The 21112-nt window shown below is 38.9% G+C and overlaps 1 protein-coding gene across 2 annotated transcripts; it reads left to right on the forward strand.

Moving 5' to 3' along the window:
* Positions 1 to 5316: 5316 nt before the first annotated feature.
* On the forward strand, positions 5317 to 16704 carry MMGT1 (membrane magnesium transporter 1). Of its 2 annotated transcripts, XM_081565002.1 has the most exons (5): positions 5317 to 5648; positions 6840 to 6941; positions 9576 to 9628; positions 12087 to 12190; positions 13795 to 16704. In XM_081565002.1, exons 1-5 carry the CDS (start codon positions 5570 to 5572, stop codon positions 13952 to 13954), a joined length of 498 nt encoding a protein of 165 aa, XP_081421128.1. In that variant the 5' UTR covers positions 5317 to 5569; the 3' UTR covers positions 13955 to 16704. The 2 variants fall into 2 exon arrangements, with proteins under 2 accessions (XP_081421128.1, XP_081421129.1); XM_081565003.1 differs by lacking the exon at positions 6840 to 6941.
* Positions 16705 to 21112: the final 4408 nt, after the last annotated feature.

Here is a 21112-nt window from a genome sequence, read left to right on the forward strand (position 1 = left end):
GATGGTTGGATGGTATCACCAAAGTGATGGACATGAGTTTGAGAAGGCTCCTGAGTTGGTGATGGACAGGGAGGCCTGGCGTGCTGCAGTCCATGGGGTCACAAAGAGTCGGACATGACTGAGCAACTGAACTGAACATTTGTAAGAAATATAATATACCATACTGACATTGATCAAGTACTATGTCAACTCTTGGCTTAGAGGTGAAGAAACTGGTGAGGGCCAGAGAAAAATAATGACTATAATTAAATGTTTGGAAAATGGGATCCAGGACAAAAGCTATATAGGTAAATTTGAGGAAATCTGATGACTCCTGAATGCCTTCCTTTATTTTCTAATTTTTTTTTAGCTTTGAGGAAACTCAACTACATCAGAAAATGCTTATCATCAAAGTGTTATCAAATTTAAGTGTGTGTGCAAGTCCAGAGGGATTTTTGAACCCAATTCAAAATAACAGGACGCTCTATAAAGATCCTTTCTAGGGAGGACACACCCCCCTCCACTTTCCCACAATTCATTAGTTCTTTCAGTAAACACTAAATGCCTACCATGTAACAGACAATGTTCTAAGTATAGATACAAACTTCTGCCCTCTTAGAACTTACATTTCTGGGCAAAGAGAGATAGTAAACAAAAGAAACATAATAAATAGGTAAATTATAGTGTATCTTAAAAGGTGACACGAAAATAGAGCAGTCGAGGGGCCTCATGAATGGGAAGAATGCAAATTTAAAAGCGTGGCCAGGATAGGCCTCTAATAGTAAGTGAGGTGAGTAAATTGAGTAGCTAAAATGTAGAATTCTGACATCGTTAAGGGGAAAGCATGGTGATCATCATACTTTGCATTTACCCTGTGATATGCAGTTTACAACGTTGTGCCAGCCAGTCAGGTGGCATGGGAGGAGTTGATGGGAGTTTGGGAAAAGGAATGAATTCTATTTTGGCCATATTAAGTTTCAAGTGCCACATGACAGAAATAAATGATCAACAAGGAGTTGGAAATGCAAGTCTGGAGTTCAGGAGAGACATTTGACATACAGCTGTCGATTTGGAATCACTAATATCGACAATGGCTGAAAGCAGTGAGGAGGAATAGGTGAGCTGGCCAAAGGAGAACAGAATGTAAAGAGGTCACTGTAAAATGTCTACATTTTAGGGGATGAAGACAAAGATAAAAATCGAGAGAGTATATTTATTCTGATCAGAGAGAAAGAGAGATGAGCCAGTATTGTTATCATCCTTTTATTTCAACCTAATGTGAAATGTGGGCTTCCCCGGTGGCTCAGACAGTAAAGAATCCGCCTGCAACTTGGGAGACTTGGGTTTGATCCCTGGGTTGGGAAGATCCCCTGGAGGAGGGCATAGCAACCCACTCCAGTATCCTTGCCTGGAGAATTCCCATGGACAGAGGACTGAGCTTTCTTGGTGACTCAGACCATAAAGAACCTGACTGCAATGTGGGAGAACTGGGTTCAATCCCTGGATTGGGAAGATACCCCGGAAGAGGGCATGGCAACCCACTCCAGTATTCTTACCTGGAGAATCCCCATGGACAGAGGAGCCTGGCAGGCTACAGTCTATGAGGTCGCAAAGAGTTGGACACGACTGAGCGACTCAGTTCAGTTCAGTCGCTCAGTCGTGTCCGACTCTTTGCGACCCCATAAACCGCAGCACACAAGGCCTCCCTGTCCATCACCAACTCCCTGAGTCGACCCAAACCCATGTCCATCGAGTCAGTGATGCCATCCAGCCATCTCATCCTCTGTTGTTCCCTTCTCCTTCTGCCCTCAATCTTTCCCAGCATCAGGGTCCTTTCCAATGAGTCACCTCTTCGCATTAGGTGGCCAAAGTACTGGAGTTTCAGCTTCAGCATCAGTCCTTCCAATGAACACCCAGGACTGATCTCCTTTAGGATGGACTGGTTGGATCTCCTTGCAGTCCAAGGGACTCTCAAGAGTCTTCTCCAACACCACAGTTCAAAAGTATTAATTCTTCTGTGCTCAGCTTTCTTTATAGTCCAACTCTCACATCCATACATAACCACTGGAAAAACCATAGCCTTGACTAGACAGACCTTTGTTGGCAAAGTAACGTCTCTGCTTTTTAATATGCTGTCTAGGTTGGTCATAACTTTCCTTCCAAGGAGTAAGCGTCTTTTAATTTCATGGCTGCAGTCACCATCTGCAGTGATTTGGGAGCCCAGAAAAATAAAGTCAGCCACTGTTTCCACTGTTTCCCCATCTATTTGCCATGAAGTGATGGGACCAGATGCCATGATCTTAGTTTTCTGAATGTTGAGCTTTAAGCCAACTTTTTCACTCTCCTCTTTCACTTTCATCAAGAGGCTCTTTAGTTCTTCTTCACTTTCTGCCATAAGAGTGGTGTCATCTGCATATCTGAGGTTATTGGTATTTCTCCCGGCAATCTTGATTCCAGCTTGTGCTTCCTCAAGCCGAGCGTTTCTCATGATGTACTCTGCATAGAAGTTAAATAAGCAGGGTGACAATAGACAGCCTTGACGTACTCCTTTCCCGATTTGGAACCAGTCTGTTGTTCCATGTCCAGTTCTAACTGTTGCTTCCTGACCTGCATACAGGTTTCTCAAGAGGCAGGTCAGGTGGTCTGATATTCCCATCTCTTTCAGAATTTTCCACAGTTTATTGTGATCCACACAGTCAAAGGCTTTGGCCTAGTCATTAAAGCAGAAATAGATGTTTTTCTAGAACTCTCTTGCTTTTCCGATGATCCAGCAGATGTTGGCAATTTGATCTCTGGTTCCTCTGCCTTTTCTAAAACCAGCTTGAACATCTGGAAGTTCATGGTTCACGTATTGCTGAAGCCTGGCGTGGAGAATTTTAAGCATTACTTTACTAGCGTGTGAGATGAGTGCAACTGTGCGGTAGTTGAGCATTCTTTGGCATTGCCTTTCTTTGGGATTGGAATAAAACTGACCTTTCCCAGTCCTGTGGCCACTGCTGAGTTTTCCATATTTGCTGGCATATTGAGTGCAGCACTTTCACAGCGTCATCTTTCAGGATTTGAAATAGCTCAACTGGAATTCCATCACTTCCACTAGCTTTGTTCGTAGTGATGCTTCCTAAGGCCCATTTGACTTCACATTCCAGGATGTCTGGCTCTAGGTGAGTGATCACAGCATCATAATTATCTGGGTAGTGAAGAACTTTTTTGTACAATTCTTCTGTGTATTCTTGCCACCTCTTCTTAATATCTTCTGCTTCTGTTAGGTCCCTACCATTTCTGTCCTTTATCGAGCCCATCTTTGCATGAAATATTCCCTTGTTATCTCTAATTTTCTTGAAAAGATCTCTAGTCTTTCCTATTCTATTGTTTTCCTCTATTTCTTTGCATTGATCGCTGAGGAAGGGTTTCTTATCTCTCCTTGCTATTCTTTGGAACTCTGCATTCAGATGGGAATATCTTTTCTTTTCTCCCTTGCTTTTCGCTTCCCGTCTTTTCATAGCTATTTGTAAGGCCTCCTGAGACAGCCATTTTGCTTTTTTGCATTTCTTTTTCTTGGGGATGGCCTTGATTCCTTCTCCTGTACAATATCACGAACCTCCATCCATAGTTCATCAGGCATTCTGTCTATCAGATCTAGTCCTTTAAATCTATTTCTCACTTCCACTGTATAGTCATAAGGGATTTGATTTAGTTCATACCTGAATGGACTAGTGGTTTTCTCCACTTTCCTCAATTTCAGTCTAAATTTGGCAGTAAGGAATTCATGATCTGAGCCACAGTCAGCTCCCAGCCTTGTTTTTGCTGACTGTATAGAGCTTCTCCATCTTTGGCTGCAAAGAATATAATCAATCTGATTTTGGTGTTGACCACCTGGTGATGTCCATGTGTAGAGTCTTCTCTTGTGTTGTTGGAAGAGGGTGTTTGCTATGACCAGTGCATTCTCTTGGAAGAACTCTATTAGCAGCCTTTGCCCTGCTTCATTCTGTACTCCAAGGCCAAATTTACCTGTTACTCCAGGTGTTTCTTGACTTCCTACTTTTGCATTCCAGTCCCCTAATGAAAAGGACATCTTTTTTCGGTGTTAGTTCTAGAAGGTCTTGTAGGTCTTCATAGAACTGTTCAACTTCAGCTTCTTTGGCATTACTGGTCGGGGCATAGACTTGAATTACCGTGATATTGAATGGTTTGCCCTGGAAACGAACAGAGATCATTCTGTCATTTTTGAGACTGCGTCCAAGTACTGCATTTTGGACTCTTTTGTTGACTATGATGGCTACTCCATTTCTTTTAAGGAATTCCTGTCCACAGTAGTAGATATAATGGTCATCTGAGTTAAAGTCACCCATTCCAGACCATCTTAGCTCAGTGTTTTCTAGAATGTCGATGTTCACTCTTGTCATCTCCTGTTTGACCACTTCCAATTTGCCTTGATTCATGGACCTAACATTCCAGGTTCCTATGCAATATTGCTCTTTACAGCATCAAGTCTTGCTTCTATCACCAGTCCCATTCACAACTGGGTTCTGTTTTTGCTTTGGCTCCGTCCCTTCATTCTTTCTGTAGTTATTTCTCCACTGATCTCCAGTAGCATATTGGGCACTTACAGATCTGGGGAGTTCCTCTTTCAGTGTCCTATCTTTTTGCCTTTTCATACTGTTCATGAGGTTCTCAAGGCAAGAATACTGAAGTGGTTTGCCATTCCCTTCTCCAGTGGACCACAGTCTGTCAGACCTCTCCACCATGACCCGTCCATCTTGCGTGGCCCCACATGGCATGGCTTAGTTTCACTGAGTGACTAGGCACACACAATGTGAAACGGTCCCCTTAGTGACAAAACACCCCAAAGGGGTGTTACACCCCTTTGGGCGCGAATCTTTCACATAGACCACTTACAGGTAAAGAGAAGGGGACTAACTTTCACTGAGTGCACCCAGCTTGCCATGTGTTCGGGGCCTCCAATTCCCGGGTGGTTTTCCTCTACACCCCCACTAGCTCCCTCGCTTTCACACTCGTGCCTCCTTCCGTAGTGCCGGTTCCCAGTAAGCTGAAGTACAGGGAAGGTCGACAGAGAACAAAGAGCACAGCTTGAGGGAAAAGCAAAACAAACAAAAACCCCCGGCCAAGGCATAGGGATCCGGCACTGACCGCCCCTAACTACCTCTTGCAGAGCCCACTGTGCCTCTGACCTACCCGGAACGCTCCATAGGCCCCGCCCCCCGCCTCTCCGAAGGCCACGCCCCCTGCCCCGCGGCCCGCGCTCATTTGCTGGCACCTTCGTCTCCACTTCCCCATTGATCCGCCTGCGCTTCTTCTACGCTCTCCACGCAGCTCCTCCTCTCCCAGAGCGGCAGCGCGTCGCAGGCCCGGCTCTTCGGCACTCCCGGACCTTTTTCCTTGTCTTTTCCCCCTTCTTCCCAGCATTCCCGTTTCCGCTTTCTCATGGCTCTTCTGTTTTTCCACCTCTGAGACGCTTCGCGCCCAGGGGTTCAGTGACGTCATCTCTCTGCGCTGCGCGGACAACCGCCGGTGGAGGAAGGAACGGCTCCGCCGCCCTTCGCTTCTTTTGTTGGGCTGCTCTTTCGGAGTCATGGCGCCGTCGCTATGGAAGGGGCTGGTGGGCATTGGCCTCTTTGCCCTAGCCCACGCGGCTTTTTCCGCTGCGCAGCGTAAGTGCCTGGGGGACGGGGACAGCTCCCAAACGGGACTCTGCGGGCGGCGTGTGGGCGCACCCAAGAAAGAGTGTCGGACCGAGTGGCCCAGGAACGGTCATTTGAGACCTTAGAGTTTGGGGTGACTGTGAGAAGCGGTGCGGGGCTCCCCGGTGGGAGGCTTGGAGTCTGAGTTTGAGGCGAGTGGGGCAACTGGGATTACAGCAGGGTTGGAAGGGGATGTTGAGGAGAGGGGATCCGTGGGCTGCGGGGTGGGCAGAAAGGGAGCCTTTCCGGGAATCTGGGAACAAGTGTTGTCAGATCCATCGTGGGGCTGGCAGTGTCAGATTGAGGACCTCGGATGCTCATGGTCCCATGACAACTAGGTGGACAGCGTCTTGGGCACTCCTGGGTTTTCCAGGAGGACTGAGAAGTTAGGTGACCACTTGCCTCTGGGAGGCACTGTGACATGGGGCAAAGAGCACCGGGCTGGGAGACTGGAGGGCTGGTTCTTAAAAACTTGCTTTACCGCTAAATCTGTGACCTTGGGCATATCATATCCCTTCTCTGATGCTTTATTGAAGTGGATTTTAATTCTTGCCCTTTCTATGTCAAAGAGTGATTGGGAAGTTTAAGAAAAAAGCAAAGTAAAAGTACTTTATCATATGCATACAATTGTATTGTCAAGAAGAAACTTTAGAGTATGTTTTGAGGTCTTCCTTCTCTCCTAGACCAAGGGTTAGCAAACTCTAGCATGTGGGCCAAATGCAGCCTTCCTCTTGTTTTTTCAGTGAGCTAAGAATGTTTTTAGTTTTAATTTGTTCGGGGGGGAAAGCAGAAGAATATCATTTTATAATCCATGACAGTTATATAAAATCCAAGTTTCAGTGTCCATTGGTGAAGTTTTATTGGCACTCAGTCATGCCCGTTTAGGTATTTTCTGGCTGCTTTCTAAGAGCAAAGTTGAATAGTTGCAACGGAGATAGTAAAGCCTGCAAAGGCTAAAATATTTATTATCTGGCCCTTTACAGGAAACGTTTGCTGATCTCTTTTGTAACCTATAGAGCCCATGAGGGCAGGGACGATGTATATTTTGTTCATTGCTGTAATCTCAGTGCCCAGCATAATGTTACCTACAGTAGTTACTCAATAAATTTGTTGAACGAAGGGAGGAAATTCAGAGTTGAACTTTTTTCCTTTATTTGCTAGATTACTTTCCAGCTTCAGGAATAAAGTGGAAAAGGAAATGTGAATTCCTTCAAAGTTCCAGTTTTCAAGATAAAACCTTTCGTTCTATGTATTATGTATACGGTAATTAAAATGATCCAATTATTAAAATTACTTTTTTAGATACATGTATTATGACAATATTTGTCTTGACAGAGATTCAACTTTAATTTTTTAAAAATATATTTTGAAATTTTAGATTTACAGAAAAGTTACGAAAGTAGTGCGAAGAGTTACTGTATTCTCCTCACCCAGTTTCCCTCATTGGTAACATCTTACATTACTATGGTATGATATCACAACTAGGAAACTGACATTGGTATATTACTTATTAAGTACAGTCTCACTTTTATTTGGATTTCACCAGTTTTCTCATTAATTTCTTCTTTTCATTCCAAGAATCAATCCAGGATATCACATTACATTTAGTCCTCATGTTTTCCCAGGCTCCATTCTCTGTGACAGTTTCTGCAAAACTCCAGTCTTTAATGATAACACTAATATTAGCTTACCACGTGCCAGGCACTGAACTAAGCACTTTGTGTGTATTGTGTAATTCAATCCTTCCAAAATCCCTGTGCACTAGATATTATTGTTATTATCACCTTTGAAAGATGAAGAAATTGAGCCACACTGCTAGGAAACTTGCACAAAATTACAAAGATGATAAATGGGAAGCTGGGCTTCAAATACAAGCAATTTGAGTCTAGAGCCTGTGTGCTGCATTGCTTGGTAAAATTCAGTCTTGAGTAATTGGTTGAAATTGCGATGTGCTTAGGTGCTAGAAGGTGCAGTGATGTCCCGAGGGAGTTCAGAGTCAAATGGAGAAACAAGTGATTCAAGCAGCAGTCACCATAAAGTGATATAGATGCTAAAAGTAAAGATACATGGAGATGGGAGCAGTTGTTTTTTGGGGGTGAGGGAAGGGGTTAAGAGGTACCTAGAGCCTTGCTGATCAAGTGTGGTCAATAGACCAACATCTTGGAAATCATCTGGGACCTTGTCAGAAATGCAGGAACTCAGACCCCACCTCAGATCTGTGGAATCCGAATCTGCATTTTAATAAGATCCCCAGGTGATTGTATGCACATTCATTTGAGAAGTGCTGCCCTAGAGGAGATTAGGATACAGTGGTACTGTGTCATTTTCTACTATAGACTTCAGCTGTAAAATATTACAGTCCTAGAGCAAGGAGACAGATGACAGAAGTCCAGTCCTTTCGTTTCACAGATGAGAAAATGTCCTACTAAGGTAGGGTTAGAGTCAGATTAGACTTCAAGCAAAGAAAGGTCGCTGGGAATTGGACAGTAGGAAGTTAGCCAAAACCTACTTTGGCATTGGTTTAATTTTTGTTTTACACCTGTCCTTATGATGAAACTTGTGAGATAAAACTTCAGAAATGTCTCTAAACACATTCTCTTTTAAGAGTCAGTGAGTGCATGCGCACTCACAATTTGAGTTTTTAAGCATGTTATATTAAGTAGAGGGCCCCCTTGGGGGCTCAGTTGGTAAAGAATCCACCTGCAATGCAGGAGACCTGGCTTCGATCCCTGGGTTGGGAAGGTCCCCTGGATGGGGGCATGGCAACCCACTCCAGTATTCTTGCCTGGAGAATCCCTAAGGACAGAGGAGCCTGGCGGGCTGTAGTCCATGGGGTCGCAAAGAGTCTTAAGACAACTGAGCGAGTGAGCACAGCACATAAGTAGAGACTGCAAGGTTCCTCTAGAATTAGGATTTTGTGTTTTTATGTGAGATGGGAATGCCTTGTGGCATTTATCACTGCAGCAGGACTTCTTTACAATGCTCATGTTGGAAAGAGACCAGTATTAACATTGAGGCTAATTGTGTCTTGTCAGATAGTGGCAGCAGGTAGCACCCTATGGTGCTGTGGCATGCTCATCTCTGCTGTGATGAACTTTGTTTTGGCAGAGCACCTATCCTGTATCTCCTTTGATTCTCATCTTATTCTCATTTTACTGGTGCAGAAACCTAGGCAGTGAAAAGATACTGTATTCTCAGGCACATTCCCCCTCCCCCTCCTACATTTTAACACTCTGAGATTGAGATACATGTTACAGTCCACGAGAGTGTCTTTCACATTGAATGAGATTATGATCAACTGAAGAGCTGGTATTATGATCCAGGCTTTTCAACTTCCAAACCTTGATCCTTTTCCTTCATACCCTGCTGCCTCCTGAGGCTAAGGCAGTAGCAGAATTATAATTAAATCATAGAAGCAGAAATTGACGTACAGGAATTACTCCTATTCCAACGCTGCCCCAGCATATTCTCTTGAGAAAAACATTTCCATAGCAGTATTACTTTGTCCATATTATGTAATGGTGGTGCTATTTTAGAGTTGAAATTTTTCTGTAGACTTAATTTTTAAATAATTGTTATTTCTTTGATCAGTTAGTGAAAGAATTTAAGAGAATTCTAGTTTTCCTGTAATAATGAAAGAAAAGTTGTTTAGGTATTTCTTCCTTATGTTTGCTCACTTTTCACTCTTCTGTTTTATAAGATGAGAAAGCAGGTCATGATGGGAATAAAATAGTTCAAGATCAGACAGACTGCCTTAGAAGATAGAGGTTTTTGAGGAATCCAGGATTAGCATTGTTTCTTGTAGCATATGTCAGTTGCTTCTTTGGTGTATTGATTTGCTTGCATTTTAAGAAAAATGGGCTACAGTTTCCTTAATGGTGTGCTTCTGGTTTATAGATCGTTCTTATATGCGATTAACAGAAAAGGAAGATGAATCCCTGCCAATAGATGTAAGTTGGTCATTTATATTCCATTAAAATATATATAACCAAATCACTTTGTTGTATACTTGAAACTAACACAACATTGTAAATCAACTATACTTCAATAAAAATATATATTTATATACAGTTTAAAAATTAGCCACATAGCTTAAAATGTATTTTTAAAAATTTTTTATTTTTTATTCTCTTAATTTTCCAGACATGAAATAACATCTGTTATATACTTTTTGTCACTCATTATAAAGCCCAAAGATTTGGAAACAAAATATTTCTGTTTGGTTTCTAGAACTTAGTTTATTTATTTTTTTGACTGAGCCGCACAGCCTGTGGGATCTTAGTTTCCCAACCGTGGATGAAACCGGGCCCCTGCAATGGAATTGTGGAGTGCTAAACACTGGACCACAAGGGAAGTCCCTAGAACTTAGTTTAAATAGTCTTTCTAGAAGTTGCTGTGTCCATAGTCTGAGATGAACTTAACAAGTTGATTATTTGACTTTATCTTTTTTGGCTGCACCTCGAAGCATGCAGAATCTTAGTTCCCTGACCAGGAATTGAACCTGTGTCCCCTGCAGTGGAAGCACGGAGTCTTAACCACTGGATCGCCAGGGAAGTCCCTCCCCTTTTTAAAAATCTTATTTTTATTAGAAAAGTTTCTTTTATACATAAAGTTTAAAACTAACAAACATTGTTTAGGGGCATACACAGAGGTGGTAAAGAGTAAACAAAATAGAAAGTGCTTCTTTTTTTACAGCTGCAATAATATGTGAACTTCACTCACGATTTTTATCTTTACTGGATTTTTTTGGGTAGGGGGGAGTGCCTTGTGGCTTGTGAGGATCTTAGTTCCCTGACCAGGGATCAAACCCATGCCTTCTGCAGTGGAAGTGCAAAGTCCTAACCACTATACTGCCAGGGAATCCTCCCCCCCTTTTTTATCTTTCTTGGATTTTTAAAGTATGAAAGTAGTAAGTTCTTTGTAGACTCAAACGGTAAGTGTCAAAAGTAAAATTGACCCCATATAATTAAAATACTGACCCCATTGCTCACAATTCTGCTTCTGTTCCCAACAGTTTGGAGTATATCAGTAGTTTACTTTTCTTCTATGCATAAACAACATTATCTTTGTTTGTGTGTATATAGTTTTATGTAACCAAAACACACAGAATTTTTCTTTTAAAAAAGTTACTGTGTTTATATGTGTGTACTTTTATAACTAGCTTTTTTATTGATTTATCTTGACATATTTTCATGACAGCTCAGAGTAACCACATCCTTGTTAATGATGCCTATGACTGCATTGTATGAAATGGGTCGTACTGGTACACTGATGATGGGGATGTAAACCAGCATAACATATGACATTAGATTTTGATTTAGAAAATTAGAGTAATAGCTTGTGGCAAATTTTGACTTTAATTGTCTGTAATTCAAGATATGGTAAATGTGACTATTAACTCATTATTCTGTTGCCTTTGTTTTTGAGGTAGATGCGTACACACATACATACACATGCGCATGCGTATATGCACTCATTTATATCTGTTTAAAATAACTTTCTTCTGTTTACAAATGGGAAAATTTGAAAAATACAGATAATTACAATCAGGAAAATAAAATATGCCTGTAATCCCATGTTGGTTAATATCAAACACTGCAAATTTTTGCTTACATGCTTGCACAACCTCTTTGGAAAGCAGTTTGGTATTACCTAATAAAGTTGAATTTGTGTATACTCTCACGCCAGTGATTGCATTCCCTTGTGTTAGGAGACATACACAAAGATATCCATCCTGACTTTGTAAAAGTTACAGACAGGAAATTGCCCGCATAGCAACCAACAGTGGAATGGATAAATTGTGGGAATTTCATGTAATGAAATACAGTGAAAATGAATGGACTATAATAACGATATACCACAATAGGGAGGAATCTCACCAAAAGAAAAAAAAGCTCAAATGGGAAAAAGTAAGCAATGTATGTTTTAGACGTACACATAGAGCTGGTAAAATAAGTAAAGGCAAGGAACTGATTAATACATGATTGGGGCCAGTAGTTAACTGGCAGGGAGGGTGAGGGATGTAATCGGAGAGGGATACCTGGGCCTTGAAAGAGACTGGTAATGTTCTCTTTTTTAAGCTGGGTAGTGGGTAAGGGGTGTTTTTTTTTTTTTTAAATACTCTATGATATTTAACACTAATACATTAAAACATTTATAGTTGCTCTTAGAAGTTGATCATAGTTGATAACTGAGTTCTGAATGGCTCAGTACCTGTTTTGCTATTTGAGCAAAACCCAGAACTTATAGAAGATACTATTGTGTTTGAGTCCAAATCATTTAAAGTGAGAATTAACTCCTTGATAGCATCTGGGAGAAATACCTGATAGAGGCTAGAAACGGAGAGAAAATTGTAGATTTTCATAATATTTGTTTGTTGTTGAGTAATCTCAATCTTTATACTCACAGATAGTTCTTCAGACACTTCTGGCCTTTGCAGTTACCTGTTACGGTATAGTTCATATTGCAGGGGAGTTTAAAGACATGGATGCCACTTCAGAACTGAAAAATAAGTAAGTCTTTTCCTTTTCATAGACATTTAATTTCATGGGGGTTTTGCTTCATTTACATAGTTGAAAATTATGTTTTCTGGTACGTAAAAGTTGGTTTTGTTTTTACACTTTGATTATTCAGTTTGTATGAGTAGTGAGGTAAAAAAATTGAGTCAGTGTTTGATTTGACGGGAAGAATGGAAGTTGAATGGCAGACTGTTGACATTAGAATAAGATGTTATATTATGGTTGCTTAAAATTACTTGTTTGTTGGTTGGATAGATGGATGAAAATAGATATATAAGGAAGATATTCCCTCAGGAATGTTTTCCTTCTTTCTTCCCCTTCTTCCCTTTCCTCTTCCCCCCACCCCTTCCCTACTTTGCTTCCCTGTCTCCTTCTCTTTTCCTTCCCTTGCCCTCCCTCCCTCCCTTTTTCCGCTTTTTATCCTCTTGTCCCAGCTTAGTCTTTGGAAGATTAAGGGGTTTTTTGTTTCCTCTACCCCTTGAACCTAGTCTGTGACATAAACTCTGCTCCCAGGCCCTTTTCTATCCTCGGACTAAAGTATATTTGTTATTCTGCTTTCTTTTTTCCTCCTATACTACTTCTAAGCTATTTTCATGAGCTTTGCTTGCTTTACTTTTCTGTATTGCTTACTTTCATAGAGTCATCCTTTAGCTTTGTTCAATTCAATATCTGGACTTTACCCACCTTCTTGATCCTAGAAATTTTAACACGGTATGACCTTAGAAGAATTCACAGTACACATTTATGTATTACAGGAAATTCACTCCCTTTTTACTTTTACTTTTACATTTACATTTCACATAGTCACATGTCAGGCTTCCCTTTTATGTGGGGGTATGCTTGGATTTTTAGGTTGGCTGACTTTGAGATTTGAGTTTTTATCAAAAGAAGAGTTCTCTTTCCTTCCAGGAAATTAATATTTAAAAATAAATCAACACCAAAACCTGTACACTTCAGTGTTTGTGAACTTTTTTTACACTACATATATCTCACTGGAAAGAAGAAAAGGATACTCCAGTATCACCACCTGCTACTGTTCTTACAAAGAGTCTACCAGGAATCATAGGTGAGGGGCCAAGAAAGAAAGAAGTAAAACAGAATGGCATTAAGTAGGTGGTAGCAAAATACATGAATTTAGTACATGGCAGCAAAATATACAGGTTTGGACAACAGCGGGTACAAAAGGGCCAAAAGGAATCTTTCATTGTACTTGATTCTTGGAAGACAGATCAAGTGAGAATAATCAAAGGTACAATCTGTGTACTGTTTTTTTTTTTAAGGACTATTTGGCATGGGCTAGTGGTAGATTCACAGAGGTGATTAAAGTTGAGTGATTATTTGTTTTCATAGATATCCTGGAAGGAATGCCTGAATTAAAACATTTCAAGGGTTTTATGTTGCTTTTCCAGGTTTCTTATTTTCCTTGTAGCGGAAAAAAGTGAGATACAGTATGATTACCAATTATAGTCTAATTTTATGGATTTAAACTTAGTTAAAAATATAACCCATAGCAAATTCATAATTTATTAGAAGCCTGCTTATTTTCAAATAGGCTTTTACCAAGGTTTATCTAAAATTGATGCTTTTCTTTTTTTAAGGACATTTGACACACTAAGGAATCACCCATCATTTTATGTATTTAATCATCGTGGTCGAGTACTGTTCCGGCCTTCGGATACAACAAATTCTTCAAACCAAGATGCATTGTCCTCTAACACATCATTGAAGTTACGAAAACTTGAATCACTGCGTCGTTAAGATTTTTACAAATTATAATAACAGGACAGGACACAGAGCTGGAATATTGGAGTTTGGGGTACAAAACACTCCCCCATCAGTATTTATATTGATCTCTCAGACCTAATTAAAAAAGTCTACAACCCTTATTTGTACACTGTTAAGTCATTAATGCAATATAAGTTATCTGTGAAATGAGTCTTTGATCTTCCATGGAATTCTTTTTTCATTTAAAACAAACTCATATTTTTTGTAAAAGTCACTGTTTTGAGCACATTTCTTTGAAAAATGTTGTTGATGGTTTTGTAATTATTTATTAGATTTCTTTTGCACTACAGTTTTTAGGATCCTTTTGGAAATAGTGTGACTACTGCATTTTGCAGCATGAATGGTAGTAAATGGTCTTAAGTTCTTAACAACAAATGGACTTCTCTAAAGAGACCAAATGGTGACTTATCAGTTTTTCTTCTGCCCCCTAAAAAGTGGCTCTGCTTCAGCAGATACTTGCCAGTTTTTAATTTATCCATGACTTCTCACCCTACCCCGCTCCCATATACCTCCTAACATCAACTGTCTTGTTTCATCACTTCTCTGGGGTTCTGTGTGCAGTGAGCAATTTTTGTGTCAGAAATCCCCTGTCATAACAAATAGATTTAACAAACTCAACTTACGTCAAGCTACCTGTGTTCTCTTCATCTATCTGTAAAGAGATATCCCTAATTGATTATGTAGTGTAAGAATAGTTGAAGATAGACCAAAAAGAAGAATAGTAATCATTGAAGAAAACTGATTAGTTGTTACTAGACAGTTTAACTTATTCAAAGCCTCTGTTATTTTATTGCATACTAAACTAATGAATTAGTAAGAATAAAGGAAACCTTTATTAAAGGTAGATTTCAATGGAATTGGGCCAAATATGTTCTAAATATTTGGAACAAATATCTTTTAATTTAAAAATTAAGGTCATAGCTTCCAATTTGTAGCAGACTTAGAGTTTTCCATCTTCATTGTATGTTGCTGAAGGTGAGGATGAGGGTACAGACTAGAATTTTTTTAGAAATAGCAATTTTAGGGAAATTGGGCTAGCTCTTTGATCTGCTGGAAGCTTAACATTTCTCGGTAGAGAACGTTGCTTTTGTTGAATTGTATAGGTGTAAAGGGAATTTAAATTTAAAAAGGAAATGTGCTTTAGGCAAGAATCATAAGATGCCCTTATCCTTGATGGCTTTTTTTCTGCTAGTAGTGAACCTCAGCTCTTCTGCCTGGTAACACACAGCCCAAAGTACAAGATTATTTTGTCACTGGGGTTTTAATCATTGTTTTGTTTTGCTAACCCAATCTATCTATGGAACACTGACTCTGCTCTCTAAGGAGAACAAAGTTAGAAATCTAAAATAATTTAGAAATGAGTTTAAAATGTGAAGTCAGGAGTTAAAGTGGTCATGTAAATCAAAGTAGTGTACGAGAAACAAGCTCCTTCCATCATGCCTGTCTACCGTTTCCTCGGGTATGACTTGATTTGCAAGAGCCTCTTGTTTTCTTCTCTTTTGAGGCCTGTCTTCTTTTCCTAGTATGTTTTTATAGTAAATTTATTAAGATATAAATCACATACCTTACTATTCACCCATCTAAAGGGTACGATTCAGCGGTTTTATAATACATTCACAAAGTCGTGCAACCATGATCACAGTCAATTTGAGAATGTTGCTGTCACCCCAGAAAGAAACCCTGTACCCTTTAGTAGTCACCTGTCCTTTCCTCCCAATGCCTCCCAACCCTGAGCAACTAATCTTTCTGTGTATAGGTTTGTCTCTTCTGGTCATTTAATATGATTGGATTCCCATAGTATCTGATCTTTAGTGGCTGGCTTCCCAAGTATCGTTTAGTTTTATGTGGAGTGAGAACTTCTCATGTTAAGAACTATCAATTCTCTGAAAGGAGGTGGTTGGTAGGAATCAGTAGGAAGGTCAGATTCCTAACAGGTTTCTCAGTCAATCGGATGCTGAATAGGTTTTTTTTGTCAGAACCAAGCATTCATGATATGTTAATATAATTGTTTGTCTAGTCTCTAGAATGGATATTGAAATCTTTGCCTGCTCAGGAAAGTCTTGCTAAAAATGATGCCAAATAATGTGGCAAGTAATTGACATAGCAGACTTCAGTCATGCTTAATTTTGCTAGGAGCTTGTATACCTCTGGTCACGTGACCTTCCCAAGTTTTTAATTTCCTCCAGTGAATTTATGCTGTCTTTTTAAAGTATGTACCATAGGATTGGGATGATTTGGATGCATCATAACAGTGCTAAATGGATTAAGTTTAGAAGTTTTTTGTAATGCTATGAGGCAGTACTAAGGTAGCCAAAAATGTAGTGATGTGAGCAAATTAAGCCTGCAGCTGACTATGATTTCAGTGACATTCAGAAGTGTGTACTGTTGAAGGATCTCTAGAATATAGGAAGGCTCACTTAAGCAGGGAAGCAGCCGAATGCTATGGCCTAGTGGCCCAGCTGCAGAAAATGCGGGTCAGCAAATTGGAGGCTGTGAAGCTCTGTAACTCCCTAATGATTGTTTCCTAAGCATTGTGGCTTATTTTTGAGTGGCATGACAGCATCCCCCAGTTGTATGTGGCCTGTTTCCATGATGTATCGAGTAGTGTTGTTTGTTGTGAGCATCGATGCCTGTAACACCAAGCTAAACACATTCTTTTGGATATGTTTCCTCTCTTTAAATGATCTTGCCCTGTCCAATAAATAAATGATTGTCTCACCCTGTTTTTGGTAGTGGTTTTTTTTGTTGTTTTGTTTGTTTGTTTGTATGTTTTACTTTTAATCTCATTTTCTTCTGCTTCTCTTGTCCCCAGAAAAATGTAAGATTTAATTTTAACAACTGTATTTTTTCCAGTGTGATGCTTTTACTAAATTCAATGGATACTTTACTTTTCATTATACATGTAAAGTCTTACTGCAATCTTATGCTCTTTTAGAGTTGAAATAGAATGTGTGATCTCATTTATATTTGTATTTATGAATTATCAAATACCCTTTGGAGTACAAGAATATTGGTCTTCAAGTAGCAGTGTCTAATCAGTCCAGCACAATTTTGTTATATAGCCAAACTGCTATTACAGAAATGGCAATTTATACTTAACAGAAAATCATTATGATTAAAGCATCAAGGGGCAAATCTAAAGTTTAATCCGAGAAGAAGTTCTGATTCTAAAAGCATGGCACTTATCTGCAGTAGGTTGAAAGATAGCACTACTAGTATTCAAATCTACATAGGAATATCTCAAAATAACCTACTAATCAAGTAGGTTGATTAGTAGGTTAAAAGGAAAAAAGGATATATGCACATGGCAAAAAAATCAGATGGTACAGAAAGGTATGAGATTAAAACTTGCTCCGTTTCTTCCTGCTCCTTATAACCTCTCTCCAAAGTTAACCAGCTTTAAGTGTCTTGTATATTCTTTCAGGAAAAAAATAATTTGCCAGCAAGTATATACATAAAAAGTTTTTACATTAATGGAATCAGACTGTATATACTCTCTGTACCTTGCTTTTTTTGCTGTGTCTTATCTTTCTGTATCAGTATATATAGAAATACCTCATTCTTTTTAATGACTGTGTGGTATTCTACTATATATTGTGTTATAAATGTTAAAACATATAGACTTCCAGCTTGTTGGCAGTATTTTACTGTTGATAAACCATATTGTGATGAATTTACTTGTACATATAATGAGTTGAACCTAACAAGGTTAATTCTATTGCTAGGTCAAAGGATAGTTTTCATCTTCAGGTCAGTAGATATTGCCAAACTGATCTCCAGAAATCTGCCCAATTATACTTCCACATATAATGTACAAGAACAATTATTTATGAGGCCCTTACCAATATTGGGCACTCAGCTTTTTAAAATTTGATCATCTGAAAGTGAATAAATGGTACTTTGCATCTTAATGAAGTTCTAATGCATTTTAATGAAGGAGATGGAACACGTTTTCATGTTTATTGGTTACTTATATTTCATTTTCTGTGAACTGTGTGGTCATGTTCTGTTTTTGATTCGATTTGTTTTTATTAGTTTGTATGAGCTCTTTGTATACTAAGAAAATTGGTCTATTGTCTTATGTTTAATAATATTTTCCTGAGTTTTATTTATTTATGTAGTTAAACTTACCAGTCTTTATGGCTTCTGGGATTTGTGCCTTGCCTTAGAAAGGCCTTCTTTACATTTAAGAATAAATTTAATGTATTTTTTCAGTACTTTTAAGTTTTTTTTTTAACTTTTAAATCTTTGATTCATTTGGTATTTAGGTAGAAAGAATGAACTAAGGATTCAACATTTTTCTCTTCCAAATAGCTATCTGGTTATCCCAACCCTATTTATCGACTTTTTCCACATTAATTTGAAAAACCATCTCTTGTATATTGTTTCCATATATATTTAGATTTGTTTCTGAACTCTGCAGTCTTTTCCAAAACTTACCAGTCTTTTAATTAGTTTGTTATACATTTTCATATTAGTCTTTGCTAATATATACCACATTATTATTAATTTCAGGATATTTTCCTAGTTATTCTTGCATGTTTATATTTCTAGACAAACTTTAGTATCATTTTATTCAGTTCTAAAATCCTATTGATATTTTCCCTAAAATTTTAGGAACTTACATAAAATATGAAAGAGTAGTTTGATGAGTGCCAAGATACTTTTCATTTAGATTCACCATTTCTAACATTTTGTTACTTTTGCTTTTGTTCTTTCCAAGTGTGCTTTTTTCAAAGCCCTCCTGAATTGTTTGTGGTGAGTTACAGACTTCATCATCACACTTCATGACATGACATCATGACATTCCTAAATATGTCAGCAGGCCTCTCCTATAAGAGTGAAGACATTGTCTCATTTAACCGCAATACCATTCTCACACTTAAGAAAATGATGAACCATCTAATATTATATTCAGATTTGCCCATGTATCCCCGGAATGACTTTTATAGCTTCCCCCACCAAGATTCACAAATTACATTTTTAAATTTGTCTCTCTAGTCTCATTTATTTTTTTAGCTGTGCTGCTCAGCTTGTGGGCTCTTAGTTCTCCAACCAGGGATCGAACCTGCGCCCCCTGCATTGGAAGCACAGAGTCTTAACCGATCGGCCACCAGGGAAGTCCCTCTAGTGTCTCTTAAATAGTCCTTCTACCTCCTTTTAAAAATGGTATTTCTAAATAAACCTTAGTTTTTAGAATTGTTTTAGATGTATAGAAAACTTGGGAAGATGGTGCAGAAAATTCCCACATAGGTTGCCTCAATTTCACCACTGGTTGCAATGTTAGCATGATACATTTGGTAACAATCCTTGAACCAATATGGATACATTATTATTAACCAGAGTTAATATTCAGATTTCTTTAGTTTTTAACCTAATATCCTTTTTATGTTCCAACATTCCCTCCAGGATATTAGCTGTGATGTCTTAGGCTTCTTTTGGCTGTGACAGTTTTTAGACTTTCCTTATTTCTGGTGACCTTGACAGTTTTAAGAAACTCAGGTATTTTGTATGATATTCCTCTATCTGGATTTGTCCAATTTTTTTTAGCATCATTAGACTTGGATTATGTATGGTACTGTCATACCAAGGGTACACATTTATTAACATGAGTTATTGCTCTTGATTTTTTTTTTTTGGCCTGTGCCTGCAGCCTGTGGGATCTTAGTTCCCCAACCAGGGATTGAACCTGGGCCATAGCATGAAAGTACAGAGTCCTAACCCCTGGACTGCCAAGGAGTTCCCTGTTGATGTTATTCTTGATCACCTAAAGCAGTGTTTGTCAAGTTTCTCCATTGTAGAGTTACCCTTTCATACTGTCTTCTTTGGAAGGAAGTTGCTATACATAGCCCAGACTTAGAAAGTGGGGAGTTATGCTGCACCTCCTTGAGGATGGAGTATCTACATCAATTATTTGGATATCTCTTCTCCCCCACTTATCAATTTATTCTATATTTATATGAGTTTGGGCTCATGGATATTTATTTTGTACTCTGGGTTATCATGCAATACTACTTAGTTTGTTGTTGAAATTGTTCCAGTTATGGACATTGGTTGCTCTTTCATTTGATTCCTGTGTCCCTTTGACATCACTCCCGTTATTGTGGATTTTTTGCCCCAGTATTTCTTACCTCTGCAACTATAAGATGTTCCGGGTTCATCTTGTACATTTCCTTCCCCAGTCCTAGAGTCAGCCTTTTACTCCAAGGAACCTGGTTCTTTTTGTTGGAGAATAGTTTTAAAAACCAAGATCTGGGCACTGGTTGTGCTCAGTTACTGCTGGGAATTTGCCACTTCAAGGCCCTTCTACCTGAAAGAGCAAGGAAATATGTGTTACTAACCTGTGCCTATACACATATGTATAAGTATTTCTATAGGTAACATCTGTATTTCTATTAAGTGAAACACAAGTTCATTTTGATGTTTGATCCATCACCACATACATCATTGTAACTTCCTCCTCTTGCTTATCTGTAAACCATTCCAACACTGAGAAACCTGGTTCCCACCATCTGCTACACACTTGAATTGTTTAATTCCAATATACATGTGCAGTGTTTTCAGAATTGTTAACATGTTTTCCCATGGGAAACAACTTTTTCAGCTAGAGCACAGTGATTGCGTAGGGATTTTTTGCCATTTTACATAGTCGACGCATTTCCAAATTTACTTAGGTCAGCACATTTCCCGTGTACTCTCTTTAGTACATTTGTTGCAAGAACTTGTAGTATAGTTAGATTATTTTGTCACCATCTGCCCTCTATCCTTGGACTCCCCTGACCTAAATGATTTTTAAAAATATACACCAAGGTTCACTTTTTGTGATCTAGAGTTGAGTCAGTTTTGACAAATTCATAATTTTACGCATCTACAATTACATTATTATATAGAATAAATTCACAACCCTAAAAATCCCTTGTGCTTCACATGTTCAACCCTCTCCTTCCCCCTGAGCTCCTGTTCACTACGATCTTTTTACTGTCTCCATGGTTTTGCCTTTTCCAGAGTGCCATTTAATTGGAATTATGTAGTATGTGGCCTTTTCAGACTGGCTTCTTTTACTTAGTGATATGTATTCAAGTTTCCTTCATGTCTCTCTGTGGCTTGATAATTCATTTTTTAAATCTGTGA

The sequence above is a fragment of the Giraffa tippelskirchi genome, chromosome X (assembly GCF_054371585.1).
Source record: "Giraffa tippelskirchi isolate mGirTip1 chromosome X, T2T-mGirTip1v1.2.pri, whole genome shotgun sequence".
In the NCBI taxonomy this organism is placed as follows: domain Eukaryota; kingdom Metazoa; phylum Chordata; class Mammalia; order Artiodactyla; family Giraffidae; genus Giraffa; species Giraffa tippelskirchi.

Bases quoted from the DNA above. Each gene is read 5' to 3' on its own strand.
- MMGT1 (XM_081565002.1), top strand. From the start codon at position 5,570: ATGGCGCCGTCGCTATGGAAGGGGCTGGTGGGCATTGGCCTCTTTGCC. The intron at 9,629-12,086 runs GTAAGTTGGTCA...TTATACTCACAG, and splicing joins ATGAATCCCTGCCAATAGAT to ATAGTTCTTCAGACACTTCT. The intron at 12,191-13,794 runs GTAAGTCTTTTC...TCTTTTTTTAAG, and splicing joins ACTTCAGAACTGAAAAATAA to GACATTTGACACACTAAGGA.